General features: G+C 46.8%; 1 protein-coding gene across 1 annotated transcript in view; it reads right to left on the reverse strand.

Moving 5' to 3' along the window:
- Positions 1 to 7782, reverse strand: part of LOC106594302 (replication factor C subunit 1) — a 52321-nt gene extending 44539 nt beyond the window's left edge. Inside the window, 7 exon segments of the mRNA XM_045712725.1 lie at positions 351 to 458; positions 714 to 1082; positions 1262 to 1405; positions 2472 to 2692; positions 5531 to 5632; positions 7504 to 7567; positions 7714 to 7782. Coding sequence (XP_045568681.1) covers positions 351 to 458; positions 714 to 1082; positions 1262 to 1405; positions 2472 to 2692; positions 5531 to 5632; positions 7504 to 7567; positions 7714 to 7782 — 1077 coding nt within the window.
- Between the last annotated feature and the right edge of the window lie 7429 nt (positions 7783 to 15211).

Consider the following 15211-nt stretch of genomic DNA (forward strand, 5'->3'; position numbering starts at 1 on the left):
TTTAGACCCCAGGGCTCTGGGTTTGTCTTACAGTGGGTATGGGTTTAGATCCCAGGGCTCTGGGTTTAGATCCCAGGGCTCTGGGTTTGTCTTACAGTGGGTATGGGTTTAGATCCCAGGGCTCTGGGTTTAGACCCCAGGGCTCTGTGTTTAGATCCCAGGGCTCTGTGTTTGTCTTACAGTGGGTATGGGTTTAGACCCCAGGGCTCTGGGTTTAGACCCCAGGGCTCTGTGTTTAGATCCCAGGGCTCTGTGTTTGTCTTACAGTGGGTATGGGTTTAGACCCCAGGGCTCTGGGTTTAGACCCCAGGGCTCTGTGTTTAGATCCCAGGGCTCTGTGTTTGTCTTACAGTGGGTATGGGTTTAGACCCCAGGGCTCTGGGTCCGTCTCTGTTCAGGAAACTACGGAAGGCTGAGGAGTTCCCTCGCTTCTTCTCTGAATCCTCTGGACTGGTGCTCTGGACACAAACACACATTCACGGTTACACACACAGTCACGCGCAGTCACTCACAGTCTCTCACGGTCACGGTTACACACAGTCACAGTCAGTCCCACAGTGTCACAGTCACTCACACAGTCACACTCACAGTCACACTCACAGTCCCACAGAGTCACTCACAGAGTCACTCACACAGTCACTCACAGTCACTCACAGTCACACAGGTTTGGGTTATTTATATTAACTATAACTGTTGATTTAAAAAAGTTTCACCTCTTTCTTGGGGGAGGTTTTAAGAGTCGTGCGTGTGGTCACCATGGTTACACTTCCTGTTTTGGGCTTGGACTTCCTGTCTGTGCTTGAAGTGGTTAGGAACTCCTTTTTGGGAGAGACGGGCATTTTGATAGTCAGATTTGTCTTCCCTCCTCCTTCCTCTTCCACCTCCCTTCTCTTCATCACGGCCAGTTTGGAACTGGTTTTAACAAGAGGGGGGACCTTTTTAGGGGACGGACCGATCACGTCCTGGTTGTGGTCCCGCCCATTGGACTGTGATTGGCTGGTAGTGCTGCTGTGGGAGGAGTTAGCGATGCTTTTGTTGGCTGACGTGTCAGACCCCAGATCCTCACCAGAGTCCTTACGAGCCTGGACACACACACACACACACACACACACACACACACACACACACACACACACACACACACACACACACACAGACACACAGAGAGAGATGGAACCACACATATATATATATATACACACACACACTCGTTGAATCTTTCAGAGAGAAAGAGAGAGTTTGTAGTGAGTTTATCCTTCACCTTTTTGGCGTGTGGTTCTTGGTCCAACATGGCCAGCGTCCTGGCAAACTCCTCGTCCTCGTGGACCAGCCTCTCCAACTCCATGTCCTCGTCCATCTGCAGCTGCTGGGCGATGACCTCATCAGTCAGCGACTCATCATGGTCCTGAGAGGGCCGGAGGGACAACACAGAGCCGTCATCAACTAGTCAGACTAGTCACTAGACCTGGGTCTCATCAACAACAACTAGTTAACTAGTCAGACTAGTCACTAGACCTGGGTCTCATCAACAACAACTAGTTAACTAGTCAGACTAGTCACTAGACCTGGGTCTCATCAACAACAACTAGTTAACTAGTCAGACTAGACCTTAGACCTGGGTCTCATCAACACCAACTAGTTAACTAGTCAGACTAGTCACTAGACCTGGGTCTCATCAACAACAACTAGTTAACTAGTCAGACTAGACCTTAGACCTGGGTCTCATCAACAACAACTAGTTAACTAGTCAGACTAGACCTGGGTCTCATCAACAACAACTAGTTAACTAGTCAGACTAGACCTTAGACCTGGGTCTCATCAACACCAACTAGTTAACTAGTCAGACTAGTCACTAGACCTGGGTCTCATCAACAACAACTAGTTAACTAGTCAGACTAGACCTTAGACCTGGGTCTCATCAACAACAACTAGTTAACTAGTCAGACTAGACCTGGGTCTCATCAACAACAACTAGTTAACTAGTCAGACTAGTCACTAGACCTGGGTCTCATCAACAACAACTAGTTAACTAGTCAGACTAGTCACTAGACCTGGGTCTCATCAACACCAACTAGTTAACTAGTCAGACTAGTCACTAGACCTGGGTCTCATCAACACCAACTAGTTAACTAGTCAGACTAGTCACTAGACCTGGGTCTCATCAACAACAACTAGTTAACTAGTCAGACTAGACACTAGACCTGGGTCTCATCAACACCAACTAGTTAACTAGTCAGACTAGTCACTAGACCTGGGTCTCATCAACAACAACTAGTTAACTAGTCAGACTAGTCACTAGACCTGGGTCTCATCAACAACAACTAGTTAACTAGTCAGACTAGTCACTAGACCTGGGTCTCATCAACAACAACTAGTTAACTAGTCAGACTAGTCACTAGACCTGGGTCCTGAGAAGGCTGGAGGGAGAGTAGAGAGATAATGAAGGGGAATAATCAGGGTGTTTTACTCACAGCTTTCCTCTTGGTACTTGCTACCAGTTTCTTGCCCGAGCGCTGGACACTCCCACTGCCAAAGTAGTCCAGGACAGAGGTGGGGGTGCGTTTGGTGTGCTGGGGCGCTGATTTAGGGGTGACGGGGGCTGGAGGAGACTTCTTTATCACTCCTTTCCCCTTGGCGGGCGCAGGGGTGGGTTTCGAGGGGACCTGTAGATCTCTTTGGTCCCGGTGCGGGCCTTCCCTGGTTTGGTCACTCCATTATCCTGGGGCTTTGCAGACTTCTTCAGAGACAGGAAGTTATCACTGTCTGAATCTAAAGAGAGAGGGGGGGATGAAGGTAAGGAGGGGGTAGGGAGGAGAGAGAGAGGGGGGAGGGGTGTAAGGCGGAGGGAGGGAGGGAGTTAAGGAGGAGGGGAGAGAGAGCGGGAGATCAAGAGGGGGGGAGAGAGAGCGAGAGGGCGGTAAGGAGGGGGGAGAGAGAGCGAGAGGGAGGGAGGGAGAGCGAGAGGGAGGGAGGGAGGGAGGGAGAGAGAGCGAGAGGGAGGGAGGGAGGGAGGAGAGAGAGCGAGAGGGAGGTCAGGAGGGGGGAGAGAGAGCGAGAGGGAGGGAGGGGGGAGAGAGAGCGAGAGGGAGGGGGAGGTCAGGAGGGGGGAGAGAGAGCGAGAGGGAGGTAAGGAGGAGGGATGTTACTAGAGTCTGTCAGGATGATTCATATTCCGATACGTTACTAGTCTGTCAGGACGATTCATATTCATGTTACTAGAGTCTGTCAGGATGATTCATATTCTGATACATGTTACTAGAGTCTGTCAGGATGATTCATATTCTGATACATGTTACTAGAGTCTGTCAGGATGATTCATATTCTGATACATGTCACTAGAGTCTGTCAGGATGATTCATATTCCGATACGTTACTAGTCTGTCAGGATGATTCATATTGATGTTACTAGAGTCTGTCAGGATGATTCATATTCCGATACATGTTACTAGTCTGTCAGGATGATTCATATTGATGTTACTAGAGTCTGACAGGATGATTCATATTCTGATACATGTTACTAGAGTCTGTCAGGATGATTCATATTCTGATACATGTTACTAGAGTCTGACAGGATGATTCATATTCTGATACATGTTACTAGAGTCTGTCAGGATGATTCATATTCTGATACATGTTACTAGAGTCTGTCAGGATGATTCATATTCTGATTCATGTCACTAGAGTCTGTCAGAATGATTCATATTCTGATACATGTTACTAGAGTCTGTCAGGACGATTCATATTCTGATACATGTTACTAGAGTCTGTCAGGATGATTCATATTCTGATACATGTTACTAGAGTCTGTCAGGATGATTCATATTCTGATTCATGTTACTAGAGTCTGTCAGGATGATTCATATTCTGATACATGTTACTAGAGTCTGTCAGGATGATTCATATTCTGATTCATGTCACTAGAGTGTCAGAATGATTCATATTCTGATACATGTTACTAGAGTCTGTCAGGACGATTCATATTCTGATACATGTTACTAGAGTCTGTCAGGACGATTCATATTCTGATACATGTTACTAGAGTCTGTCAGGACGATTCATATTCTGATACATGTTACTAGAGTCTGTCAGGATGATTCATATTCTGATACATGTTACTAGAGTCTGTCAGGATGATTCATATTCTGATACATGTTACTAGAGTCTGTCAGGATGATTCATATTCTGATACATGTTACTAGAGTCTGACAGGATGATTCATATTCTGATACATGTTACTAGAGTCTGTCAGGATGATTCATATTCTGATACATGTTACTAGAGTCTGTCAGGATGATTCATATTCTGATTCATGTCACTAGAGTCTGTCAGAATGATTCATATTCTGATACATGTTACTAGAGTCTGTCAGGACGATTCATATTCTGATACATGTTACTAGAGTCTGTCAGAATGATTCATATTCTGATACATGTTACTAGAGTCTGTCAGGACGATTCATATTCTGATACATGTTACTAGAGTCTGTCAGGATGATTCATATTCTGATTCATGTTACTAGAGTCTGTCAGGATGATTCATATTCTGATACATGTTACTAGAGTCTGTCAGAATGATTCATATTCTGATACATGTTACTAGAGTCTGTCAGGACGATTCATATTCTGATACATGTTACTAGAGTCTGTCAGGATGATTCATATTCTGATTCATGTTACTAGAGTCTGTCAGGATGATTCATATTCATGTTACTAGAGTCTGTCAGGACGATTCATATTCTGATTCATGTTACTAGAGTCTGTCAGGATGATTCATATTCTGATACATGTTACTAGAGTCTGTCAGAATGATTCATATTCTGATTCATGTCACTAGAGTCTGTCAGGACGATTCATATTCTGATACATGTTACTAGAGTCTGTCAGGATGATTCATATTCTGATACATGTTACTAGAGTCTGTCAGGATGATTCATATTCTGATACATGTTACTAGAGTCTGTCAGGACGATTCATATTCTGATACATGTTACTAGAGTCTGTCAGAATGATTCATATTCTGATACATGTTACTAGAGTCTGTCAGGACGATTCATATTCTGATACATGTTACTAGAGTCTGTCAGGATGATTCATATTCTGATTCATGTTACTAGAGTCTGTCAGGATGATTCATATTCATGTTACTAGAGTCTGTCAGGACGATTCATATTCTGATTCATGTTACTAGAGTCTGTCAGGATGATTCATATTCTGATACATGTTACTAGAGTCTGTCAGAATGATTCATATTCTGATTCATGTCACTAGAGTCTGTCAGGACGATTCATATTCTGATACATGTTACTAGAGTCTGTCAGGATGATTCATATTCTGATACATGTTACTAGAGTCTGTCAGGATGATTCATATTCTGATACATGTTACTAGAGTCTGTCAGGATGATTCATATTCTGATTCATGTCACTAGAGTCTGTCAGGATGATTCATATTCTCCCGTTTAGTCCTGGTATGCTGGCGTTATTTCTGGTACGTCCTGGTATTCTCCCGCTATGGAGTCTAGTCTGTCTTACCTGTCTCAGAGACATACTGCACCGGGTCTTTCTTGGCAGGAGGAAGAGGAGGGTGCTGTTTCCGGACCTTCTGCTTATGCTCCACTACCTCCTCCTCAGAGTCTACAGGAGGGAGGGAGGGAGGGAGGGAGGGAGGGAGGGAGGGAGGGAGGGAGGGGAGGGAGGGAGGTTTGGTGATGACAACAACAAAAATAGCCAGGTGACTAACTTAACCATTACATCAGTGTTGTAGACATGAGACCACAGACACAAGCAGCTGGTTAGTGGCTGGAATGTACAGCAGGTCCTTCCCTCTCCACCTTGGGAGGAAACCCTCCTTAACTTTAGACTTGGGAGGAAAACCCTCCTTAACTTTAGACTTGGGAGGAAAACCCTCCTTAACCTTGGGAGGAAACCCTCCTTAACTTTAGACTTGGGAGGAAACCCTCCTTAACTTTAGACTTGGGAGGAAAACCCTCCTTAACTTTAGACTTGGGAGGAAAACCCTCCTTAACCTTGGGAGGAAACCCTCCTTAACTTTAGACTTGGGAGGAAAACCCTCCTTAACCTTGGGAGGAAAACCCTCCTTAACTTTAGACTCGACAGACTCTTAACAAAGACGTAATTAGTTTCAGAAACCACCTGCAGGATGACCTCCGTATTCTCTGATAACAGCCAGAGAAAGTGTTTTGTTTTTTGGAAGGCCCGTTGGACATCACCGCTCTCTGTCCGTTTGAGTTCACAACTAAAACAGGTTCAATGAATACGGAAGAGTAGAAATGCTGGTCGATAAAGTCTGACTTTATCCAATAGTTCCACAGAGGCATATTTATACATGTTGAGCATGACAAATCACTGTGGTCTACCACTATATGTCTGTCCACTGAAAATCACTATGACTCACCTGCCTCTCTGACCCTCTGACCTTGTGTTAGGTCGGGATTCCGCCTAAATCATGAATATGTCGCCTCATTTGCAAATGAGAATTTGTTCTCAACTAGCCTACCTGGTTAAATAAAAGTGAAATAAAATAAAACAATACAATTTGGAAATGAACATTTAATGTCCCATTCTAAAAACACAGGGCCAGTAATACCTCCACTGACAGAGGAGGGGCAGCCAGAGGGGGGGGCAGCCAGAGGGGGGGGCAGCCAGAGGGGGGGCAGCCAGAGGAGGGGCAGCCAGAGGAGGGGCAGCCAGAGGAGGGGCAGCCAGAGGAGGGGCAGCCAGAGGGGGGGCAGCCAGAGGAGGGGCAGCCAGAGGGGGGGCAGCCAGAGGAGGGGCAGCCAGAGGGGGGGGCAGCCAGAGGGGGGGCAGCCAGAGGGGGGGCAGCCAGAGGGGGGGCAGCCAGAGGAGGGGCAGCCAGAGGAGGGGCAGCCAGAGGAGGGGCAGCCAGAGGAGGGGCAGCCAGAGGGGGGCAGCCAGAGGAGGGCAAGGCAGCCAGAGGAGGGGCAGCCAGAGGAGGGGCAGCCAGAGGGGGGGCAGCCAGAGGGGGGGCAGCCAGAGGGGGGGCAGCCAGAGGGGGGCAGCCAGAGGAGGGGCAGCCAGAGGAGGGGCAGCCAGAGGAGGGGCAGCCAGAGGAGGGGCAGCCAGAGGAGGGGCAGCCAGAGGAGGGGCAGCCAGAGGAGGGGCAGCCAGAGGAGGGGCAGCCAGAGGAGGGGCAGCCAGAGGAGGGGCAGCCAGAGGAGGGGCAGCCAGAGGGGCAGCCAGAGGGGGGGCAGCCAGAGGAGGGGCAGCCAGAGGAGGGGCAGCCAGAGGAGGGGCAGCCAGAAGAGGGGCAGCCAGAGGAGGAGCAGCCAGAGGAGGAGCAGCCAGAGGGGCAGCCAGAGGAGGGGCAGCCAGAGGGGGGCAGCCAGAGGAGGGGCAGCCAGAGGAGGGGCAGCCAGAGGGGCAGCCAGAAGAGGGGCAGCCAGAGGAGGAGCAGCCAGAGGGGCAGCCAGAAGAGGGGCAGCCAGAGGAGGGGCAGCCAGAGGAGGGGCAGCCATCTTTATTACCTGACTCAATGACAGCACGCTTCTTTCTCTTTTTATCACTGTCCTTCTTCTTCTTCTTCACCACCTGGAACACATCATCACCACCATCCTCATCATCTTCCTCACAACCATCATCACCACCATCATCATCATCCTCCTCACCACCATCCTCCTCCTCCTCACCATCATCACCATCCTCCTCACCACCATCATCCTCATCATCTTCCTCACAACCATCATCACCATCTTCCTCATCCGCATCACCATCTTCACCACCACCATCATCTTCCTCACCACCATTATTATCTTCCTCATCCTCACCACCATAAGTGTGGTTATTCACTGACTAGAGAGACTCTGGTTATATAATAATATATACCTTGGTGATGGACCGGTTCACTGACTAGAGAGACTCTGGTTATATAATAATATATACCTTGGTGATGGACCGGTTCACTGACTAGAGAGACTCTGGTTATATAATAATATATACCTTGGTGATGGACCGGTTCACTGACTAGAGAGACTCTGGTTATATAATAATATATACCTTGGTGATGGACCGGTTCACTGACTAGAGAGACTCTGGTTATATAATAATATATACCTTGGTGATGGACCGGTTCACTGACTAGAGAGACTCTGGTTATATAATAATATATACCTTGGTGATGGACCGGTTCACTGACTAGAGAGACTCTGGTTATATAATAATATATACCTTGGTGATGGACCGGTTCACTGACTAGAGAGACTCTGGTTATATAATAATATATACCTTGGTGATGGACCGGTTCACTGACTAGAGACACTCTGGTTATATAATAATATATACCTTGGTGATGGACCGGTTCACTGACTAGAGAGACTCTGGTTATATAATAATATATACCTTGGTGATGGACCAGTTCACTGACTAGAGAGACTCTGGTTATATAATAATATATACCTTGGTGATGGACCGGTTCACTGACTAGAGAGACTCTGGTTATATAATAATATATACCTTGGTGATGGACCAGTTCACTGACTAGAGAGACTCTGGTTATATAATAATATATACCTTGGTGATGGACCAGTTCACTGACTAGAGAGACTCTGGTTATATAATAATATATACCTTGGTGATGGACCGGTTCACTGACTAGAGAGACTCTGGTTATATAATAATATATACCTTGGTGGCAGTTTGCTTTTTCTTCACTTCTTCGTCTGTTGAGACGGATTTCTTCTTCGGGGACTCTGTGTTGAGGTTTCCATCCTGAGACGGTTTCTGCGCTGCGGGTTTGCTTGATACAAAGAACCGTCTGATGTCCTTAGAATGGAAGGGAAGGAAGTAAATTAGTCCACTGTACTTAACTGGCACCTTATTCCCTATTTAAATGTACTATAGGGTTCTGGTTAGAAAGTAAGTCGTGCACTATACAGGAATACAGTGTAGTTTGGGATCTATCCTAGTCGTTAAATTACATTTCATTTGAAGACATGTATTGCTAAGTTACACATGAGCGATGTGTGGCGTGGCCAGATACAGTATTTAGTTCTGGTCCCATCACATACTTAGCTTTATCAGTTACTGTATCTCGTACCATCATGTACTTTATATTTACACTTTATTTACTTAATTGGCACCCTATTCCCTATTTATAAGAACAAGTTATTTTTATTTTTACAATGACGGTCTTACCCCGGACGGACGGTGGGCAAAAAGTGCGCCACCTTATGGGACTCCCAATCACGGCCGGATGTGATGCAGCCTGGATTCGAACCAGGGACTGCAGTGCATCAAACCGCTTCTCCACCCGGGAGCCCAACTTAGCATTATCAGTTGCTGTATCTATTTCTAGTCCCGTCGCATATTTATCTTTACGATCTGCCCGTGAAAAATGCCACTCGATGCCACAAACCGACTGTCACTTTCATGTTTGCCATGGAAACAACTGACTTGCAGAGACAGTTAGCTACATGCATTGCTTTTCATTAGCATGATAGACAGTTAGCTACATGCATTGTTTTTCATTAGCATGATAGACAGTTAGCTACATGCATTGGTTTTCATTAGCATGATAGACAGTTAGCTACATGCATTGGTTTTCATTAGCATGATAGACAGTTAGCTACATGCATTGGTTTTCATTAGCATGATAGACAGTTAGCTACATGCATTGGTTTTCATTAGCATGATAGACAGTTAGCTACATGCATTGGTTTTCATTAGCATGATAGACAGTTAGCTACATGCATTGGTTTTCATTAGCATGATAGACAGTTAGCTACATGCATTGGTTTTCATTAGCATGATAGACAGTTAGCTACATGCATTGGTTTTCATTAGCATGATAGACAGTTAGCTACATGCATTGGTTTTCATTAGCATGATAGCTAGTTAGCTACATGCATTGGTTTTCATTAGCATGATAGCTAGTTAGCTAGCTAGAAATCCTACTAAAAATAACCAAAACAGGGTAACTACAGGTGGTTACTAGCTGACTAACTAGCTTATTCCCACTGCTAAGCTAATGGCTACTCTAAAACACTAACATGGGGGAGCTAACGTTAGCTGACAAATCTGCAACAACATCACATTTCTACACAAATACGAATGAACTATTTGTTTGTCTGTTGTTGTTTGTCAGGGAATGAGTTGTTGACTTGGACAATCGATGCAATAGACGCAGTGACTTACCATAATCAACACAACAAAATGACTTTTCTGATTGATTGTGATGATACAAGTTGACAACGCAGCTCCTTAAAAATCCTCAGTGGCGCGAAGTGTGATCAGAGACAGGAAGAGGAAGAGACAGGAAGAGGAAGAGAGAGGAACAGGAAGAGACGAACAGGAAGAGGAAGGTCCATCTCGGAGGAAAAACGTGTCTCCTTCCAGCAGGTGGCGTTTTTGTCGTTGTTTCACCCACCCAGCAAGTCGTTTTGTTTAGTTATGGAGGTCAATAAGAGTCCGATTTGGTCAACAACAACAACAACAACTGAATGGTTTATTTACTACGAGAGGTTTATTTGATATAATGTAAGTTTCGTAATGCTTTAAGTTGTTAGGAATGTACCGGTATAAGTAGGACACGTCTCATCCCGGTAACTTTGGGAATAAACCCTTTATATCGGAGGTGTTTAGAGACGGTAAAGTATATTCATGGTATGAGTCTACCAGTAACATCTCTCCACATGTTATTAACCTGGGACACTCTGGTATTATGTTTTATATCGATCCAAAATGATATGGACCCTGATTTAACTTTCATTTTTTTTGTATCATTTCTTTATCTTTCATGGAAGATTCTTTATCCGTAAAATGAAGTGGGCAGAGAACAAACCCCTCTTTTCACATTATTTAAGAGAGAATTTAAATATTATTTCGAAATTATCAGTAAATGTAAAAAAAAAACATAAAGCAATACGCACCGTAAAAGTATTTAACAAATTGAAAATGATTATAGAAATAGGTTTATTAGGTTAGGTTTATATACTCTTGTTTTTATATTTCTGTTTATTGTATTTGTTGTGTTCATAATAATAAATAAATATATGATTTTTTTTATCGTATCTCTCCACATTGAAAACAGGCGGTTAAAAAAAGTTTATGAAACGGAAGCAAATGGAACGGAAACGGGGAGGAACCTCCCTGAATTTGTCCAATAGAAACTCTCGTTCTGCTCCGTTTTGCTTCTTAAAAAGGTAAAAACGGTGCAAATCAAATTAAAATGTAATTGGTCACATAAACATATTAATCAGACGTTATTGCGGGTGTAGTGAAATGCCTTGGTTCTTAAACAGTTTTTCGCACTGAATAGGACCATGAAGATACGCGCCATGCCTCAACGTGTTTCATACATGAGCTCACAGCCAGCACACGTTATAAAGACGAGAATATTTATTCTAGTGAAGGTAAACTGCAACCAAAACGTTATTTAATTAATTCACATGGCCTTTTACAACGTTTACACGCATGCCTCCAGATCCTTATTGACGCGGGTACAAAGCTGTGCTCTTAGAGATTTTTTTCTTCTTCTAAATATTTCTCTATTTTATTTAACTAGGCAAGTCTATGTTAGCTGTGTAAATGTTGTATGTTGAATGAATTGCACACGTGTTGTAGGTGCGAATGTGAAACGGTCCCAACGACACCAGGTAAGCCACGTCCACTACTGATTACATCACAGGAACTGTAGACTAGACGTCCAGTTTATATAGACCTGCCACCACCTCTCTCAGCAGCTCCTCTACCCAGGGAACTGTAGACAGACCAGCCACCACCTCTCTAAACAGCTCTCTCTACCCAGGGAACTGTAGACAGACCTGCCACCACCTCTCTCAGCAGCTCTCTCTACCCAGGGAACTGTAGACAGACCAGCCACCACCTCTCTAAACAGCTCTCTCTACCCAGGGAACTGTAGACAGACCTGCCACCACCTCTCTCAGCAGCTCTCTCTACCCAGGGAACTGTAGACAGACCTGCCACCACCTCTCTCAGCAGCTCTCTCTACCCAGGGAACTGTAGACAGACCTCAGGGTTATAGACCTGCCACCACCTCTCTCAGCAGCTCTCTCTCTACCCAGGGAACTGTAGACAGACCTGCCACCAGCTCTCTCTACCCAGGGAACTGTAGACTAGACGTCAAGTTTATAGACCTGCCACCACCTCTCTCAGCAGCTCTCTCTACCCAGGGAACTGTAGACAGACGTCCAGTTTATATAGACCAGCCACCACCTCTCTCAGCAGCTCTCTCTACCCAGGGAACTGTAGACTAGACGTCCAGTTTATAGACCTGCCACCACCTCTCTCAGCAGCTCTCTCTCTACCCAGGGAACTGTAGACAGACCTGCCACCACCTCTCTCAGCAGCTCTCTCTACCCAGGGAACTGTAGACAGACCAGCCACCACCTCTCTCAGCAGCTCTCTCTACCCAGGGAACTGTAGACAGACCTCAGGGTTATAGACCTGCCACCACCTCTCTCAGCAGCTCTCTCTCTACCACCCAGGGAACTGTAGACAGACCTGCCACCAGCTCTCTCTACCCAGGGGAACTGTAGACTAGACGTCAAGTTTATAGACCTGCCACCACCTCTCTCAGCAGCTCTCTCTACCCAGGGAACTGTAGACAGACGTCCAGTTTATATAGACCAGCCACCACCTCTCTCAGCAGCTCTCTCTACCCAGGGAACTGTAGACTAGACGTCCAGTTTATAGACCTGCCACCACCTCTCTCAGCAGCTCTCTCTCTACCCAGGGAACTGTAGACAGACCTGCCACCACCTCTCTCAGCAGCTCCTCTACCCAGGGAACTGTAGACAGACCAGCCACCACCTCTCTCAGCAGCTCTCTCTACCCAGGGAACTGTAGACAGACCTGCCACCACCTCTCTCAGCAGCTCTCTCTACCCAGGGAACTGTAGACAGACCTGCCACCACCTCTCTCAGCAGCTCTCTCTACCCAGGGAACTGTAGACAGACGTCCAGTTTATATAGACCTGCCACCACCTCTCTCAGCAGCTCTCTCTACCCAGGGAACTGTAGACAGACCTGCCACCACCTCTCTCAGCAGCTCTCTCTACCCAGGGAACTGTACAGACCTGCCACCACCTCTCTCAGCAGCTCTCTCTACCCAGGGAACTGTAGACAGACCTCAGGTTTATAGACCTGCCACCACCTCTCTCAGCAGCTCTCTCTACCCAGGGAACTGTAGACAGACCTGCCACCACCTCTCTCAGCAGCTCTCTCTACCCAGGGAACTGTAGACAGACCTCAGGTTTATAGACCTGCCACCACCTCTCTCAGCAGCTCTCTCTACCCAGGGAACTGTAGACAGACCTGCCACCACCTCTCTCAGCAGCTCTCTCTACCCAGGGAACTGTAGACAGACCTGCAACCACCTCTCTCAGCAGCTCTCTCTACCCAGGGAACTGTAGACAGACCTGCCACCACCTCTCTCAGCAGCTCTCTCTACCCAGGGAACTGTAGACAGACCTGCCACCAGCTCTCTCTACCCAGGGAACTGTAGACTAGATGTCAAGTTTATAGACCTGCCACCACTTCTCTCAGCAGCTCTCTCTACCCAGGGAACTGTAGACAGACCTGCCACCACCTCTCTCTACCCAGGGAACTGTAGACTAGACGTCAAGTTTATAGACCAGCCACCACCTCTCTCAGCAGCTCTCTCTACCCAGGGAACTGTAGACTAGACGTCCAGTTTATAGACCTGCCACCACCTCTCTCAGCAGCCTCTCTCTACCCAGGGAACTGTAGACAGACCTGCCACCACCTCTCTCAGCAGCTCTCTCTACCCAGGGAACTGTAGACAGACCTGCCACCACCTCTCTCAGCAGCTCTCTCTACCCAGGGAACTGTAGACAGACCTGCCACCACCTCTCTCAGCAGCTCTCTCTACCCAGGGAACTGTAGACAGACCTGCCACCACCTCTCTCAGCAGCTCTCTCTACCCAGGGAACTGTAGACAGACGTCCAGTTTATATAGACCTGCCACCACCTCTCTCAGCAGCTCTCTCTACCCAGGGAACTGTAGACAGACCTGCCACCACCTCTCTCAGCAGCTCTCTCTACCCAGGGAACTGTAGACAGACGTCCAGTTTATATAGACCTGCCACCACCTCTCTCAGCAGCTCTCTCTACCCAGGGAACTGTAGACAGACCTGCCACCACCTCTCTCAGCAGCTCTCTCTACCCAGGGAACTGTACAGACCAGCCACCACCTCTCTCAGCAGCTCTCTCTACCCAGGGAACTGTAGACAGACCAGCCACCACCTCTCTCAGCAGCTCTCTCTACCCAGGGAACTGTAGACAGACCTGCCACCACCTCTCTCAGCAGCTCTCTCTACCCAGGGAACTGTAGACAGACCTGCCACCACCTCTCTCAGCAGCTCTCTCTACCCAGGGAACTGTAGACAGACGTCCAGTTTATATAGACCTGCCACCACCTCTCTCAGCAGCTCTCTCTACCCAGGGAACTGTAGACAGACCAGCCACCACCCCTCTCTCAGCAGCTCTCTCTACCCAGGGAACTGTAGACAGACCTGCCACCACCTCTCTCAGCAGCTCTCTCTACCCAGGGAACTGTAGACAGACCTGCCACCACCTCTCTCAGCAGCTCTCTCTACCCAGGGAACTGTAGACAGACCTGCCACCACCTCTCTCAGCAGCTCTCTCTACCCAGGGAACTGTACAGACCTGCCACCACCTCTCTCAGCAGCTCTCTCTACCCAGGGAACTGTAGACAGACCTCCAGTTTATATAGACCTGCCACCACCTCTCTCACGTCTCTTTCCCACGACCAGGGAAGGAGCGTGACCATGAAGACCAGCGATATCCTATTACCCACGAACAAACACACACACGTACCACCTACCAGTCCATGTTCTAAGGTCACACTGAGATATGGACACTGATGGGATCCTAGATGATGTACATTGTCAGTATATTATCTTTTTGTTTTTGTATTGTTTTCATTTGATTGCTTGTTACTTTTTGTTTTCAAACACGTTGCAATTCTTCCTGACAGACAGACACACCGTTTTAATATCAAAACACTGCAGCCCTTTGAACAGACCTGTTTTACAGCTTCAGACTTACACTTCCTGTATATCCTGAGCTTTCTCCTATCTCCTAGATAGAGGGCAGACAACCTTAGTAATAAATACATGTATTTCTATGTAAGTAGTATAGTATTTCTATAGTAAGTAGTAAAAGGACAAATTCA

Source organism: Salmo salar, unplaced genomic scaffold (assembly GCF_905237065.1).
Source record: "Salmo salar unplaced genomic scaffold, Ssal_v3.1, whole genome shotgun sequence".
In the NCBI taxonomy this organism is placed as follows: domain Eukaryota; kingdom Metazoa; phylum Chordata; class Actinopteri; order Salmoniformes; family Salmonidae; genus Salmo; species Salmo salar.